At 42.1% G+C, this 17,917-nt stretch overlaps 1 protein-coding gene across 1 annotated transcript in view; it reads right to left on the reverse strand.

The window, feature by feature from the left end:
• Positions 1-706: 706 nt before the first annotated feature.
• KCNJ6 (potassium inwardly rectifying channel subfamily J member 6) overlaps positions 707-17,917 on the reverse strand; it is a 61,097-nt gene continuing 43,886 nt past the window's right edge. The window contains 2 exon segments of the mRNA XM_033147018.1: positions 707-1,479; positions 1,481-1,610. Of these exon segments, the coding sequence (XP_033002909.1) occupies positions 1,287-1,479; positions 1,481-1,610 (323 nt within the window). The 3' untranslated portion in view covers positions 707-1,286.

Raw genomic sequence — 17,917 nt, forward strand, 5'->3', positions numbered from 1 at the left:
CATGTGCAAGGCTGACATGCTGGGAGATCTTTGCAGGGAGTATTCAAGACATATGAAGTACCTATTACGATAATGAAATCCAGATAATGAAGTCCAGTTGTTTTCTTTCAGATAGAACATCAGCTGCAAATGTTCTCTGCTGAACTATGGTATAACATTCAAAACTTTTCATGGCTTATATAGGTTATATAGCTATAGATATAGCAAATTACACAGGTGTTTTTTTGTTTTTTTTTTTAGCTGAATGGTTTGAAAACCAAAGTTTCCCAAAGTATTGCACTTAAAGGTTAATAGCCCGACACAAAATCTCTGAAAGACAAATGTCATAACAAAAGGAATCCTTGCCTTGGACAAGAATCTGCCACAGTTTAATTCTAGCTGCCTGCCAAGTAACCAGAAGTGGTTGTTTTTTTAAAAAAACCATATAACATTACAAAGAAAACAATTGTTTTGTAAACAGTTTCACAGTTTATCAGGAATCGTGTTGTAATTTCTCTGCCCTTATCCCCCCACCCCAGACCTATGGCTTTTTAGAGTCAGCTAAATCATCGCTTAAGAAAACAGTGAGGTACTCTAAACAGCTGCCAGTCTGGTACAATGAGGAAATAGACATGCATTCATGGGGCAGTTATAAATGGGTGCCAAACTCTAATAAACGTCTCGTGTTAGAAGAGAACCACCTTCCTCATGAGGTGGTCGGTTTTTTTTTTTTGCATCCCATTATTTTCTAAATTATATCTCTAAACCTACATTAATTACACACGTATGTACATTATTTAGAGGTTCTTTACTACAGTACTTTTGTACATGCTGGGTTTATTACTAAACTGAAAGAGAAAGAAAATACATAAGGCATATGTACAGTATCTCATTGAATTTCAGACCTTTCTCTTCACCTCCTTGGGTCTTAAAACTGCAACGCAGGCATCTCATTCAAAACTGTCTCAGAATACAGTATATAAAAACTGGAGTTAAAGCTCAGGACGTGAATGGACTTCACTTACAGTCCCTGTGTTTTGCTTTTGGCCCAGGATAACAAACTTCTGCCCTTTATCTTAGAAACCAGCCCCAAACCGCACACCTGCATGTGTGAACACTGAGTTCTCCAGCTGAAAAAATAGAACAAGGATAAGAGATTACACGGCAACATTGCAGGGATATTGCAGCTTTAACCCAAATCTTTGCTTGCCTTACGGGCAGGGAGGCATGTCACACCTTAATCGGTCCTCCCTCTTTTCCCCTTTTAAAGGAAGATTAGTGGTCCCCACTGTCCCCACTGTTAAGTTCTAAACTTTGGACTCATTCTCTAAGTTGGCCACATCACCGTTCCTTTCAGTTTGTTCTTCGTGGTCCTTGGTCTCCTCTTCAGTATCCATTTCGGTACGCTGGTCTAATTGGCTGGACACAGACCAAGTGAGGGGTAATTCTGCTCGGCTGGCCATCTCTGCCAGTTCTTTGGCACTATAAGATGGTGTATTGGTTCATAGTATCATGAAAGCTATTGTAATCAACTTCATAAAATCCGTCCTCTAGGGTGAGAACAGGTGTAAAACGGTAACCCCACAGGATCTCACTGGTAACATAAGAACTTCGGGCTTGGCACGTCATCCCTGGGGAAGAAAGGAAAGAGAAATCAGAAGCAACATGGCTCCTAGCAGGTCTGTTGTATGTTAAAGCTACGGTGCACACATAACCATGATGGACAGGAATGTCGTGCTAGATATGCAACACTAAATTTGCTACACTGGCAATCTGTTAGTATGTGAAAATAATGATCTAATAGTGAGTTTAGCAGGCCAATTTTATTGTATCCCTTCCCCTTTTTTACATTACTGTATTATGATATCAGTTCAAAATTCTCTCTTCAGTGCAATTTCTCCCCTCCCCCAGTTGAACTCAACAAATTTTTCCATTGGAAAATGGCTAGCAAAACGTTTGAGACCTTTAAAAAACAAAACAACAAAACCAAACACCTTTTTATCATTATGCTAATTTACCAATTCCCAAATGAAGAAGAAGTGGAATCTACTTGGTGCCCTCAGGCTAATGGTGTTCGTGGATGCCTTCGCTAACAGAATTGAGCTATAACAGGGATGTCCAACTACCTGACCACGATCAACAAGTGGATGGCCGGGTGATATCTGCCCGCCTCCTCACTCTGTCCTTCATTTGCGACGATTGCAAAAACGGAAGACGGTGTTATTGCTGCCCGGTTTATTGTTTGGTGAGTGGTTTATGCCCCCCCAAGAAGCTCAAGAACTTTGGTGCCACCCCCCTAAAATTAGCTTTGGGTCCCCCCCCCCATGGGTAGATCACTGCCAGTTTTTTTACTTATTTATTCTGGGAGTTGAACATCCCTGAACCATAATATTCATCTATTCCCCCTTGCCCTGCTCCTGCATCCACAGTGGCCTAGAGGGTCCCTGAATTTTCTGGAGCAATTTTTTCCACGTAGGGCCTATGCCCTGCCCCACTTAGTGGAAGATTCTGCTCCATCAAAAACCCTTCTGTTAGCACAAGGAAACCACCTGGCTTCTACTCACAGTATTTAACTAACCTGGGTCTTCATTATCTACCATCACTTTCAACTAAAGATGAGAAAATTATCCACGATGCTTCATTTTTTAAGGCATGGATCTAGTGTTTATCCCACCTTGAGGTCTCTGGACAAATATTTATGTATTTATAAAAAATATCACAATTTCACTAAAAAATGCAAAGCATTTTTCAACTATACATATTTACAATAGAAACCATGTAAAAAATAAAAATGAGAGATCATCAGCAAACTGTCACATAATATTCTTTCTAAACTTCTGCATAAGCCTGGCAGTGTAAAATACCGTACCTCTTAAAAAGTATAAAAATTAATACTTTTATTCTAAGTATAGCTTGCACTATTTCCTCTCACATTTCCTCTCACATGTTGTACCAGTCATTGTTTCAAAAGTCCTGTCAATGAACAGGCAACCTCAAAGTTACAGAATCTGACAACTTTGAAGGTTGCTCCAGAAAATCCTGAGGACATATTAGCATCCAAAATTTCAACACAGGATTCCTAATGGGTTCCAAAACAACCATTCTGGTGTCTTGGTCTTTGGCCTGAAATGGACTCTCAAGTAATGCCTTCAAAAGAATTATCATAGAAGTGAAAATGGAGCCCTGCATTTAAACGCTGGCTGGCTGGCAGGCAGGCAGGCAGGCAGGGGGGTGGGTAGGCTGGGCCAACTGTTAGAGCATCTTCATGCTCATGTGCAGTCTTAGATTGCTGCTTCTGATCCCAGAATCCTGAGCCCAGGCCTTCTCCCCGATAAACATTTCAGGAACCCTGAAGCCCCTCTCTGGCGTTGGCTTGATTCTTGTTTCATTATGGGCTCCTTGGGTGACTGGACTAATTTCTGCTCTCTTCCCGTTGCTGATTATATGCTGTCACTTTGCTAGACTAAAATTTGGCTTCCTCACTTACAAGACAGTACATCTGTCATTGTTCTTTGTGCAGGAGCCAGGCCCAGGCCTGTCTAGCCAGCCTTTGGCTTCTCTTCAAACCATGCTCCTTCCTAAATCATGTCCCTAGCTGGCTCCACTGTGCACCCTCAAGTGCTTTTGCCTGCCTGGAATGTATCCTGGAACTGAGTATGGCTGGATATGCATGCAGAAAACTCTGGGAACTGTAGCTCTGTGAGGGGCAAACTACAGTTCCCAGGATTATTTGGGGAGGAAATGTGCTTTCAATGTGCTTTAAATATATGGCAGGTACACAGCCTGACAAGTGTCCGAGAAAGACTATTGAAAGCAATAGGCTACAGGTTGTGGTGGGGAGGGTGTTGCCTTTGTGGCATGTACAAAAAGATTGCTCCTCACATTATATGTATATATTGTTTTAATGTTTTAATGGGTGTGATCAGCAGCATATTACTCCTGCCTTGCTATTTCTAAAACCTAAAGGAGCATGATATCAGGAACAGACATCAGGATAAGATCTCAGATACATTGTCACCTGCAAAGTGGAATGTTCCTCAGGTAAGTTGCATCTGCTTTCCCCCCTGAAAAATCCATGTGGATTTGAGTCCTGACACATCATCCCTTGTGTATTCCTCCTAAAGTGGTCCCATGGAAAAAAAATGTTGCCTTGCAAGGAAAAGGCCTGGAGAATAAAAAAGATATATCTTCTTTGAACCAACTCATTTGGAATGAAAAGCAGTGGGGAGAAACAAACAAACAAACAAAAAACAAATGGGACTTCAGGTTCATGTATTCAAGATGAGGTCTGGAGTCATTTTGAAGAACTCCAAAGAAGAAGAGAAAAAGAAAATACAAAAGGCAAAATGTGGTGAGTTAACTGTCATTTCAAAGCCCCAGATGCAGAAGAGTGCTAGCTTGAGGAAATATTTAGCTAGAGATGCCAGGAAGAATAATCTTACTAAATGATGTACTTCTATTAATACTATGGTTTTTTGTGTCTCTTCTTTCAAATCAAAGATTCTTTTTTTTTTAAAGGGGGGAGAGGGTAAATGTCCAGTGTTCTCTTAAAATCCACCTTCGCGTCCAACATGGCTGCATCTGCCTATGGATGGTGATGAGGTCACAGAGGAGCTAATGCCAAATTGGTGTCAAAGAACTGCTGCTGCCATCACCTCTGAACTTCACGACTGACAATGACTTCTCTAAACAATTTCCTGTGAGGGTATGCAGCCAACAATACTCCATGCTGAATGTGTTGTGATGTGACCTGATGACAACTGTCATAGTTACATGGGGAAGGGCCATACCTCAGCGGTAGAGCACCTTATTTGCAGGCAATCAGCTCCCAGCATCTTAGGGCAGCATCTTCCCTGCAACCTTGGAGGAGCCACCACCAGCTACTGTAGACAATACCAAGGTAGATGGACCAATAGTCTGACTTGGTATAAAGCAGCCTCCTATGTTCCTATCATTGTTGTGGAGTGAACCAAGTCAAGTGGGGCCAAGACAATGAATCAGAGAATACAGCGATCTCTGTGTGATTATGTAATCACATATAATATCACTGGATTTCACCACCATAAAAAGATGCACTTTTTGAGATGTGTCCAAAATAGGGGCCACAATTGGGGTGGCTACTTATCCACCACCAATAAAGACAAGACAGTTCTGCATTAGGTGACTTATATAAAGATGCACATTTAGAAATGATTGCTGTAGATTGCTGGAGAAGACTGTGACTAGGTGCCATGTTCTCTCTTCAGTCTGTTGACAAGCAAATTCAAGGCCCTTGTCTCCCTTCTTCTGATTCTTTAAACTGGCCTTGGACTGGACAACCCTAACAAGAGGACTCCTACAAAGAGAGGATTGTCCTCTGATGCAGCCTCTAAAATGGAGGCCTGCCCTTTGTAAAGTAGGACACATGGTGAGCTCTTCTACAATGGTTGCACTTTGTAAGACTGGACACAAACATGGATGAGTTGTTTCAACTCAGCTGTAACTTCTGTCACTCTTTAGAGATTGTCATATTGCCCTGTTATTTCTATATTAAATTAAACTATTTTTTTAAAAAAACAACCTAGTTAATATACCTTGGAGAAGGGACCACTTAAACAGCACTTTAAAGCTATTTAATGTAATCTTGGCACAGTTATTTATTTTTATTTAGATTCCTACCTCATAATTCAAAAAAACATTATCAAAACTGCTTGCAATAAACTTAAAAACACAATTAAGTAATGAATACTTAAAAAAAAATAGAACTAAAATCAGCAACTCTATAAACAAATCAGCATGAGCTTACAAAAAAGGCCTGGGAAAATAGTTAAATAGTTTGTTAGGGGGAAATGATGAGATATAAAATATGTTTTGTACTGACACCTATGAAAGGTGTAGGGTGTTCCCCCCTCCCAAATATAACTAACCAACAACAAACAAACAAACAAACAAACAAACAAACAAACAAACAAATGGTATGTAGCTGCAGCTGCATTTACTTTAAATAACATTTTTACATTTGCAGCACACTTGGTGGCTGAGAGGTTGACAAGATGTCAAATTCATTTGACATCATACAGGTGGATTCCACATCATGTATAAATCTGTATGCAGGAACTGGGAGCGCTTAGTTTAAAAAGGCCACTGTAGATCAATAGCCAGAGACGCACCCTCAGCTCAGTGTCACATCATGGCTGCTCCCTTCTGTTTGTGGTTCAGGACGCTGCTGGAGCCCCTGCCTGGCTTTCATCAATTCCGTGGAGCGAAGTGCTTTGTTCAACCAGACAGTTAATGAGACATGATGTCTGGAAATGTAGCATAAAGCAAAGACGTGCTCTTCCGCCCTAGATCGTTTGGATACATGGCAAGCGGTGTGTGAAATTTGCCATTTAGTAGGGTCAGTCAGGCAGCGCAGAGGCAACACTGCGGCTTTAAAGTGAGGGAAATGAACGACAAAGAGGTGTGTGCTCAGAAATGATCGCACAGAGCAGCAGTGTGGGAAGCCGCCGTTCCCCAGGGAGGTGGAGCAGGAGAGGCATAAGCAGTGTGGGAAGCCGCCGTTCCCCAGGGAGGTGGAGCAAGGAGAGGCATAAGCAAAGGAAGAGAATGAAGGAAAGGGAAATATCTGGTACACTGGTTTTTCCAAAAGTGTTTAGCGGAATCACCAGAAGCTTGAGAATTACTAGGCTCTCCTCACTGAGCAGATCAGTAATGGAAGGAAAGCTTCTCTGAAAGACAACTGCTCCTACAACCTGAAGGTGCTAGAAAGTGTTGTGTGAATTTGGGGGGGTGGAGGGGAAGAACTCACCCTTGCCTTGTTGGCAATGGTAAAGCTGCCCTTTATGAATCCTTTAAGAAATGTGCTTTCCCCACCACCTTACCATTGGGGACCCAAACTCCGCCGCCTGCAAAAAACTGAGTCAAAAGCGATTTGAGAAACTTCATCCTATCACAAGTTTCAGTTTTGCCACCAAAAATGAATAGAAGCAGCTAGGATGCAGCAGGGGGAAATGGTATGCTAGTCTTGCTTGCCTTTTCCCTCTTCCTCTCCCTTCCTGAGATTTCATCATGAATTGCTCGCAGACTTTCAAGCCAGTCTTCACAGTCTTAAGGACTTGACGCTTGTGTTTGTCCCTTCTAAATGCAAGCTTATATCTTCAGAATGATGAATCTTTAGCCAGCTCCAAGTTCTTTCTTTCAGTGACTGGTGTCCTAGCACAAAGTCAGCATGTGGCATTCTTGGGCAGCTGCCATGGTCCCAGAACCAGAACAGCCCCACCCCTTTTAAATGTTTCCTGGCACTCCAATCAGCACCATGCACTATTTAAACTCCTCGCTATTTTCATTTATGTGGTAAGAAATTAAAACAATTGCCCAGCAACCCACCATTGATCCAGGATGGGGCTACTGCAACTGCTGGTGTGGCCCACAGGGGGACTTTTTGCTTAGAGACTCCCTCAAACCTGAAGCAGGACATGATGGTGTCAGAGCAAATTAGCAGTACTGTATTTTCACAGGCCCAATAATGACAGCATAAGGGTTCTGACTACCTGGCAATGCTTGATTAGCCACCTTACATGTTTCTAGGGGGTTGACCGGCTGAGTGTGCCACAAGCTTTCCTAGTCACTTAATAAATGGTTCTAGAGAAGAGTGAAGGGAGGAGCAACCAACCTCTCCGACATTAACTCCCCACCCTATCCCTTTGATTACTTGAACCCTTGGTGACCAGTCAGATTGGTGGGGTACAAATAAAACAACAACAACAACAACAACAACAACAACACAACAACAACTTTTCACATACAAGTTAAACTGACCCACAAAGTGAAAAATAAAATAAGGTTGTAATCTGAAATGTGCTAAATTGAAAGTCAACACAATGAAAAAACAACTTACTATAATAAGGACTTACTATAATGAAGGTATGTTGGGGTGGGAGCATTAATGTGAAATATGTCATTATTTCTGTCTCAGAAAACTAACATGTGGAAGAAATCTGTTCTCCTCTCATTCCAGCTGCACTTTGCCCAGTCTGTGAATCCCTCCATAATTATTTTATTCTGGTGCTGCCACTGAGGCTCCAATCCCATACACGTATGTTGTTGTTCAGTCATTCAGTCGTGTCCGACTCTTTGTGACCCCCATGGACCACAGCACGCCAGACACCCTATCCTCCACTGCCTCCCGCAGACACCCCTATCCTCCACTGCCTCCCGCAGTTTGGCCAAACTCATGCCAGTCGCTTCAAGAACACTGTCCAACCATCTCATCCTCTGTCGTCCCTTCTCCTTGTGCCCTCCATCTTTCCCAACATCAGGGTCTTTTCCAGGGAGTCTTCTCTTCTCATGAGGTGGTCAAAGTATTGGAGCCTCAACTTCAGGATCTGCCCTTCCAGTGAGCACTCAGGGCTGATTTCTTTAAGGATGGATATGTTTGATCTTTTTGCAGTCCATGGGACTCTCAAGAGTCTCCTCCAGCACCATAATTCGAAAGCATCAATTCTTCGGCGATCAGCTTCTTTATGGTCCAGCTCTCACTTCCATACATTACTACATGTATACCTGGGAGTAAATCCCACTGAACTTGCTGGAACTTAATTCTGAGTAGCCATGCCTAGGATTGCACCAAGTGACTTCCTTTGGGAAGAATGCAGCATAATATCATGAAAGCAGCTAGATCGACACAAGTGCTCTTGCTTCTGTATGTTTGTGGGGGTAATGTGGCGAGGTGGGAAGCGGGTCTTAATTCCTCTACCACCAGTGAAACATGGATTGAGGGGGCCTCTTGCCTGCCTTATTTTTCTGTATGAATTCTGTTTCATCTTCTCTCCAGCTCTCTGGCAGGAATCCAGATAGCACAAGGCTCTTTTCATAAAAGTTTATTCCACCCTTTGGCCCTGATTCAGGCCCCTCTTCCTCTCACTTTGGCTTCAGTGCAACCATTCCAAATAATTTGGAAAATTTTAGGGAAAGCTGAAAAGCAGTCTACAAAACATATGGAAGCACCTTCAGATGATCACTCCTTAAGGCAGCGGTCAGCAAACTTTTTCAGCAGGGGGCTGGTCCACTGTCCCTCAGACCTTGTGGTGTGTGTGGGACAACGACTATATTTTTTTGGGGGGGGGGAATGATGCAAGAGCACCACAAGCCCTGGTGGCTGCTACCTGTGTCTTGCAAGCGGCAGGGGATGGCGGTGGCGGAGGGATGATGAGCGGCATGTGAAAGGGCTCCGGAGAGGGGCTGCTTAAAATGGCGGCTGCTCGAGCACTGCTGCTGCTGGTACCAACAAAGCCCAGCCCCCTTCCTCCTCTAGGCAGGGCAGGGAGAAGCCAGGAGTAGGGAGGGAGGAGGCGCCGCTCCCGCCATGTGAAGGAGAGGGAAAGAACGCTCATGCTGGCGATCCATGTGGCGATTCCCGGACTGTCTGAGGGGCCAGATCCAAAAGGCAATTGGGCCTGATCCGGAACACAGTCCTTAGTTTGCTGACCCATGACCTAAGGAGTGCTGAGGTTGTTGCCATAGCCTCCTTGTCTACATGGGTGTTGTAGGCAGTGAAAGTTACTAACAGCACAATCTAGATAGCCTACTTAAACATAAGACCCCTTAAGTGTCAATTTGCAATACCATCTTGGCTGTGAGTCCTGGATGACCTGCTCACTGCCCTGCAGGCCTTTTGCCCACCTGGCCTGGGGGAGGAGGGCCTGACTGACTCCAGCTACAAAAGATGAGGCTGCAGAACAGACTACAGGCTGAGGTGTTGGTTAGGGTTTTTTTTTTTAAATTGTTGGGGAACGGGGGTGGGGTGGAGCGGGGTTTGTTGCTGTTACTAAAATAATCTTTGGCATCTTTATTTTAGACCTTATTATTTCTGTGGAAATCTGTTCAATTTGGTTTGTGTGCTTTTTGATGTGCTTATTGTTATGACTCTCTTTATTATATTCGTAATGTAAATCTTTCATGCTAAGCAGCCTGTGCATGGTGTTACCCAGTGCTTTTTTTTTCCTTTAAAAAAAACTGTTTAGGGGTACTCTCATTTTGCTCAAGAAATCACCATTTTATAGTTCAAATTGGGAAAATAAATACAGTTAATGGACAAAAGTACAAAGATTCACAAAATGTTGGGGGTAGCCTGCACCCCCCTGAAAAAAGCACTGGTTGTACATATGGAAGGCTGCATACAATAACACGATGTATGTATGGTAAGTATACTAACAGCACTTCCACCTGCAACACTCACTCAAACTGAGCAGGGCTTGGGAGAGTGAACTTGACGGTTATTAGCAGTACTTAACAGAGAAGGCGTAAGAGAAAACATTGCCCCCCTTTTTTGGTGCGAGCTAGTATTTATTGTGCTTCCATGCTATTCCTCTGTTTTCTGAAGAAAGAGAGAGCACCTCGCAACCCAACTGCAGACCGCATTGTTCTTAATGACAACAGAAGTCAAGCAATTGCATAGTATCTTTCTCTGTGCTTTTATTATCGTTGCCAAAGCAATGCTAATTTGGGATGTGTTGATATAGGGGTTGGCATTCTGAACCCATGGCTGAACTTGTCTGTTTTTCATTATCCTGACATTATCCTGTCAGTACTATGTGAAAATAAAAGGGCTGCAAGATTTAATGAATTGATTGGTGTGGTTAATTGATTAAAGTGTTGTTCTTTGATTAAAAATTCCTCAGTGTGATTTAAAAAGAAGAGGAGGAGGAGGAGGAGGAGGAGGAGGAGGAGGAGGAGGAGGAGGATTGCACTTTATGACAGGAAACTGCCAATCAGTTTCACAGGATGATCCTATTGTCAACTGTTTCCTCTCTTAGCAAGATAGAATAATTACAGACATTCTTTGTTGTCACAGTAAATTGCTAATGGATGCGTGTAGACAGATAGTAGAGTTTTCTGTATCCCATGGAATTTCATTGAACTTTGGCACTGGATATTCCATTGTTACTGATATTGTGCTTTCAGGACTTAAGGATCCTCAGTGGACAAAAAGACCTAGAATTTTTGGAACTTCAGTTTAGCTAAAATAATGACTTCCTTTAATCTGAACTATACCATAGAACTTATGTGGTCTTTCCCCGTAGTTAGTGACATGGACTGATTATCATAACGTGAAAATTACCTTTGTCATCTGAGGGGTGGTGAAGGAAATTTAACTGTCAGCAGGGAGGAGACAATTAGACTTCAGAGAAGCAGTGGGACAGTTAAGACATAGTTGCAAGAGAATAGGTAGGAAATGATGGATAGATCAGATCAGGCTATAATAAGCATATGGTGAAACTGAACAACAAATTACCATGAGATGCTGATGTGCTGTCTGCTGAAATTATGTGAACAAAGCAGTGAGAACGGTTTAATACCAGCCTTATAAGAGCTCCTCCTTAAGATGATGGATACAGTTACCCATACCTTTGATTGTGAAGAGAATTTTTTTTTGCATTTGTTCCAGTTATTGTTGTGTGCTCAACATTTATTGGCCAATTGTGTGTATTTTGAGTATTGTAGCAATGTTCATGTGTTGCTTTAATGCCACTTACAGAGCATATCATTGGGAAATCAGGGACAAGAACTCCAACATGATGGCATGCTATTGATTTGTTTCCATACTACACACAACTCTAGTCAGTTGTGTCATGAGTTCTGGTGCATAAATAATCAGAACATCAGTTTCATTTGATACTGTTTAGTAATACCGTATTGGGTTTACTCTGCAAGCAAGCAGGTACCAATTGTCTCTCACCAACAGTGGAACCTTGGTTCTCAAACTTAATCCACTCTGGGAGTCCGTTCGACTCCCAAAACAGTTCGAAAACCAAGGCGTGACTTCTGATTGGCTGCAGGAGCTTCCGCACTCAACCAGAAGCCGCAGAAGGCACGTCGGACATTCAGCTTCCAAAAAACGTTCGCAAACCAGAACACTTACTTCCGGGTTTGTGGCATTCAGGACCCGATTTGTTCGGGAGCCAAGCCGTTCAGGAACACGGTACCACTGTACCTTCAATGGCTATATCGATGGCTATTTATTATTTAAGGGTTTATATTCTGCCTTTTGATGAACGTTCAAGTTAGCTAACAAGAGACTATAAGCAGTGTAATAAAAACAAACACAATTAGAACAGCGGCAGGTGGTATTAAGATAATGACTTGGAATCCAGGTTTCTGTGACTGGAATATGCTCTGGTTCAAATGAGGGGAGGTGCTATTTACCAATTTCCCCCTTTCCTCTTCTGCAGATCTGCTCCATAGGGCCAGGAAACTCCCCAGAACAGCATGGATGGTGGTGCTACGGAGGAGAAATGATCAAAAACCACTTTCCCCATGCCACAGATGGATTAGAACCCTTCTGTAAACAGGAGCTCTTCATGCAAGGGCAACTCAACACCCAAGCCACTAAAGTTAACAGATTGGGAGTCATTAAAATAGCCCTCATACTCTGGTAACCATAGTGTGGTTACTCCCACCCCAGTGCTGGTAATGTTCAAAAGAGATTAACTACATAGAAGTGGCCTGGAAAGAAACACTGTCAATGGAAGTCACAATTTTGTTGGCCCATCGCATCTGATTACTTCTACGTTTCAAACATAGCTGGCATAAGTTAACAGGACTACTGAGCCTGAGTTCCAGCTTTGGCACATTTGCATATCTCTGTCTAGGGATCCACAGGGACAGTGGCATCCTGTTGATCCCACTAAACTTTTAAATTGCATTTGAAACTATTGATCATGATGTTACATACAATTTTCTTAGCTAAAGACTGCTATGCAGTAAAAGCCTTTATTCAAGTCTGTAAGTAAACAAGCAGCTTGTCATCAGAAGTGTGTGTGTGTGTGTGTGTGTGTGCGCGCATGCACCCAGGAGGGGGGGTGATTTCTTCAGTCCTCTATGCCAATCCGTACAACACCCACACATTGTTCCAAGCATGTAGAATTTAACAACTTGACTTGAAAATTGTTCATTTTCAGCTATCATGGAAATATATAACAGTTTCTTAAGCTAGCAGAGGAGACAGTGTCATTGAAGTCGAGCCAGTTATGTGGGTGTAAGATGATTAAGGTGGATGTTGTGTAGGTGGAAAAGGAATACTATAATTTTTATTTTTTTTAAGATTGTGCTTCTAACACGTTTAATATTCTCTTCCAGAAAGTCTGGAGTTCTTATTATGAAGGTATTGCCAACTATGAATCTAGGCCTTAATTCATTGTCGCACTACAGTCTGGGAGCCTACTTACAGCTAGGCTAAATAAAAATGGTGCCCAGAAGCTATAAAATGAGAATGAAGACATCTCTCTCTCTCTCTCTCTCTCTCTCTCTCTCTCTCTCTCTCTCTCTCTCACACACACACACACACACACACACACTTCTAGCATGACCATGAGGCATTTGAGGTGTCTTAAGTCAGTGGGACAATAATTGAAAATGTTTCTTCTTCCTCTTCCTTAGATTGTGATTTACTTAAATTCTAGCTGCCTTCCACACAAGTGAGAAAGACACACACACACACACACACACACACACACTGCTGTGAGTTTTGGGGAGGGGTAGGTTGTATGATTGAGCCCCCTTCTAATTCCTGGATCCAGCAATGGATTCAATTCCTAGAATAGCCAGGCTAGCTTTCTGATGAGGTAATGGTCCTCTAACTATGGAGCATTAAGTAACAAAGAAAATGACAGCAAATGGATGAGTCTCCCTCCTTCAATTTGCTGGTAGTTAGAAAGACAAAGACCAGAGTTGGGAGTTTGAGTTATGTGAACTAGAAGATAGAAGCAAGGCTGCAGGCTGGATAGCAGGGAGACAGAGCTATGCCTGATTTCTGCTGAAATCCAAGGCTGTGGCTTTGGGAGAAGCAAGATCCTCTCGGTGTGTTAATACTGTGAACCTCTCCATCGTAGGCTCAAGTTGTATAAATGTGTAAATAAACCACATATAAAGACGCCTCAGTCTCCGCTGTCCCTCATTCCAAAGGAAACACGAACCCAGGGTAAGTGCCTGGAACCTCTGGAATTTTGTACCACTCAGAGATTGGGGTGGTGTGCAACATATAATAGTTTGCAAGTAGCAGTGTGAAAAATCTGAAATCCCAGAATTTTTATTTTTTAATTCGGAGGGGGACCTATAGTTATGATGCAATGGTATTGAAAATGTTATCATTGACTTAAATGGCAGATTTGTTATTTGATTTGATTATTCGCATTTCAAATCCAAGGAAATCTACAGGGAATAAATGGACCATAAAATTTAAATGAGATTACGCAAAATAAAATATACCCTTTAAGTTTTTCGTTTCTATAAACTTAATGGGACTTTGGCATCCATCACTGCCTATCAGGAAAAGCTCAGAGCCAAATCTCTGTCACAATCAATCAGAACTTACTGTCTTGCTCTAGCTCTTAAACACCTCAATTATCTTTTACCTGCAGTAAAAGCTTTTCGAAAGAAATTGTCAAACAAAGTGGGTTCAGCTCACCTTTGAAACAAAATATGTCTGAAACACAGAGTGCACCCCCCTTGTTTTGTGGAGGGGGAAAAATCTGGACATGATGATGATGATGATTTATTCGACTTACTTGTTGCTTACATCAAAAAGGCCTTTAAGTGATTTGCATAAACGTTAAAAGCTAAAAAGCAACACATTTCAACAAGCTTCTCCGAAAAGCCTCAAACAAACCCAGCAGAAAAACAACTAAGACCTCAGCAGCAAGAACATTTCATCCAGAGGGCCATCAACCACTTGTCATGATCTGTCAAATGCCTGGGAGAAGAGATACGTTTTAACTTTGTGCCAGAAAGATGTTGTTGATGGTGCCTGGCATTGCTGCTGTTATGCTGGTGGAATGGCTGCAGAATCCTAAATCAGCTTAGCTGGGGAAGGGAAGATAGATAGGAAGAAAATACAACAATGGTGGGACAGCGACATTAACTGCCCTCATGCCCTTGGAAATACTCTCAGGCACAGTGTTGGGTGTCACCCAGCAGGGCTGGCCTATCAGGCAAAACAACAGTGGGAGATTGATCTCATAGGTGCTGAGGGGGAGGGATGACTCCCCCCCCCGTTCCATTACAAGAAAGACCTTTTCTTCAGCCCATGCCCTGTCAGCTTCTAAGAATGTCTCCCCAGTCTTCAGAGCTAGGAGTCTACTTCTGCCTCTTCTTCCAGGGCTTTGTTTTCCTCTGCTGGTCATAAGCAAAATGGTGGGTCTCTTGCCTTTCCCAGCGAGGTTCACTTCAGCTCACCAAACATTCTTTTCTGGATGCTACCAGCTCTATTAAGCTACCGTAGGGGAGTGTTCCTATTAATAGATGTCCACCCTTCCAGATGCTTGGTATACCTGAGCAAGCTCCATTTGTAGGTGCAGATGGCTGCATTCAAGCCACCTGACCAGATCTTAGCAGATGGGCCGCAGTGTTCTGCTTAGCAATTTCATAGGTCAATTTTTTTGGGAGTTATAATCAACACACACTTCTGAAATGGCAGTTTATTTTCTTTCTTTAAAATGTTCCTCTGAAAAAGTGACCTGAATATTTTCACATTAATTCACTCCACTTACACTGTTTGGGTTTCAGATATGCAGTGTTTAAATATCCTGATACTTAAATCAGTGCAAAATTCTGCTGCTCTGGATATATTGTAGAAGATTTTCTTCTTCTTTCGATTTCTAATTCAGATGCTTTCACCAGAATATCTGTATTTATGACCTTCATATTTGGTAGCAAAATTAACTTGTCTTTAAGTTCCTTGGTGGAAGAGAAAGATAAGTTGTTGTTTTTCTTGCTGCTGCTGCTGTTAAGCCATTTTCATCACAGTATTATTAATCAATAGCTATGCTATTTGGCATGCCACAAAGCTGAAATAAACACTGCCAGTTCTTCAAATTCTAAAGAAAGTTGCAAGAACACTGAATGTTGAAGTAACAGGATCCACAAAAAGACATACTTCAAACAATGATAATACAGAATCAGATTTGAAACATGAGGGCCGCAAGCCTAAGTACTGGTTTAGAATTCAGGGGTAGGAAGCTAGTGCCCCTCCAGATGTTGTTGGACTCCAGCTCCCATCAGCCCCAGCAAGCATGGCTAATAGTCAGGGGATGATGGAAGTTGTAGTCCAACAATCTCTGCCAAGCCAAAGGTTTTTTCATCCACACTTTACGATTTTAAGACTGTCTGCTATTCATTGTACCCAGTCACACTCATGGTGTTCTTTATATCTAATTCCATGAAAAATAATAATGTGATAAGTCGGGTATGCCAAAGATTTTATAGTTTAGTTAGAATAGATATGATTGAAAAGTTGGGTGCCAGGATGGCCAACTATTAATGGGGAGAGGTATCATAAGATTTGCATACATTACATTTCTGTGCAGAAAAAAGTTGAACTTACTGTTGGTACAGAATTTTTTGTATACTGTGAGACTCTACTTTCCCTTTTTAAAAAGATCAGGTTTCTCATTTTTATTGATAGGAAAATAGGCACAATATGGAGAATCTCCAAAATATGTGGGAATTTCAGTATCCATTGGGAAGGGTTTCGGTGCTCTGCATAGCTTCTTGCTCCCCACTCTATAACTCTATGATCTAGCTAAGAGTTCCTGCATTGCAGGGAGTTGAACTAGATGACCCTCAGGGGGTTGTTATGCAAATGTGAAATTGTGCTTAACCGCATACAGATTATAGAATTTGAGTTACCTTGACGTAAAACTTTATGGCTTTTTAAAACACAGAGGACACATAGCTCTGATGGTAGAGAACAACTGAAGTTATTCATTAGCACACTGTTAAAGGGACAATAAGCCATCAGTCAACAGGGTGATAGTTAAGAGTCGAGCCAGCTTTGTAAGGTGGCAATCTATTTGATAGCCTCATTTGGTATCTAAATAACGGTCTGTGTGCACAGTTTACTGCTTTCCAAACACATTTTCCACAGCTGGTGAGCATGCTTTTTATGTAACCGCAAACCCTTCTACAAACATTACTCTCGAGCTGTTCATCTGTCAGAAACATAAATGAAATTTCAAATAGATTTAGATGATTAGCTATAAAGAAATTACTTTTATACAGTTTTTTTTTAAAAAAAGAGTGATTGTGAACCTTTAAAAAAAATCTCACATGTAATTATCTTATTTTTTAGCAAACAAAAATGTTTTTGACATAGCACGGAAAGCAGAGTGGAAAGAGTGTCTATAACCCCCTGTGGCTACACATGGTTCAAATTCTCACATGTGGAACCACAACGAAACTTGGTTGCTTTAGTTGGGGGATGGCAGGCACACACATCAGCTTCCAGTTCCGTTGCTGATGACAAAAACTCTGCACTCTTGGATTACTCGATTGGGCTGATTTGGTTGCAAGCGACACACAAGTGTGAACATGCTAAGCAGTCCTCTCACTGAAGCCATGTGTGCCAGGGAGCTGAGCCATGGTCTGACTTAGCATTATGTCTAAACTCATGGTTTGTCTCATTCTAACCAAACCATGAGCTGTAAGCCTTGGTTACAACTTGTGGTTTGTTTGGAATGAAACAAACCATGAACCTGGGGCGGACATAACACTAAGCCCAAACTATGACTAAGCTCCTGGTAGCATGGCAACAACAGGGTTGGGAAAGGAACAAAGTGGCCAGGATTGTCCCACTGTGCACCAGCAGTGCATTCATGCTAAGCCAATATTTGGCTTCCCATTATATTCAAGGTAGATTACTCTCTAATAAAGTCTTCCAAACCTTACTGAACCAGACAGTTAGGAGGATAGACCCAGCCCCGTCCAGCTGAACTTCTCTGTGGGGTTGCCAGTCCAAAAGATAAAATGTGTTCTATTCAAATTTGCCTCTTTTTTTAAAAAAATTGAACTATTTGTAAGGTAGTACCAGCAGGGCCTGTAAGACTGCCTTCCTTTGACAGACAGACAGACAGACAAACAAGCAGACAACTGTAGTAATATTCCACTTCACAGGATAACTTGTGAA

Source organism: Lacerta agilis, chromosome 4, assembly GCF_009819535.1.
Source record: "Lacerta agilis isolate rLacAgi1 chromosome 4, rLacAgi1.pri, whole genome shotgun sequence".
NCBI classification, from domain to species: domain Eukaryota; kingdom Metazoa; phylum Chordata; class Lepidosauria; order Squamata; family Lacertidae; genus Lacerta; species Lacerta agilis.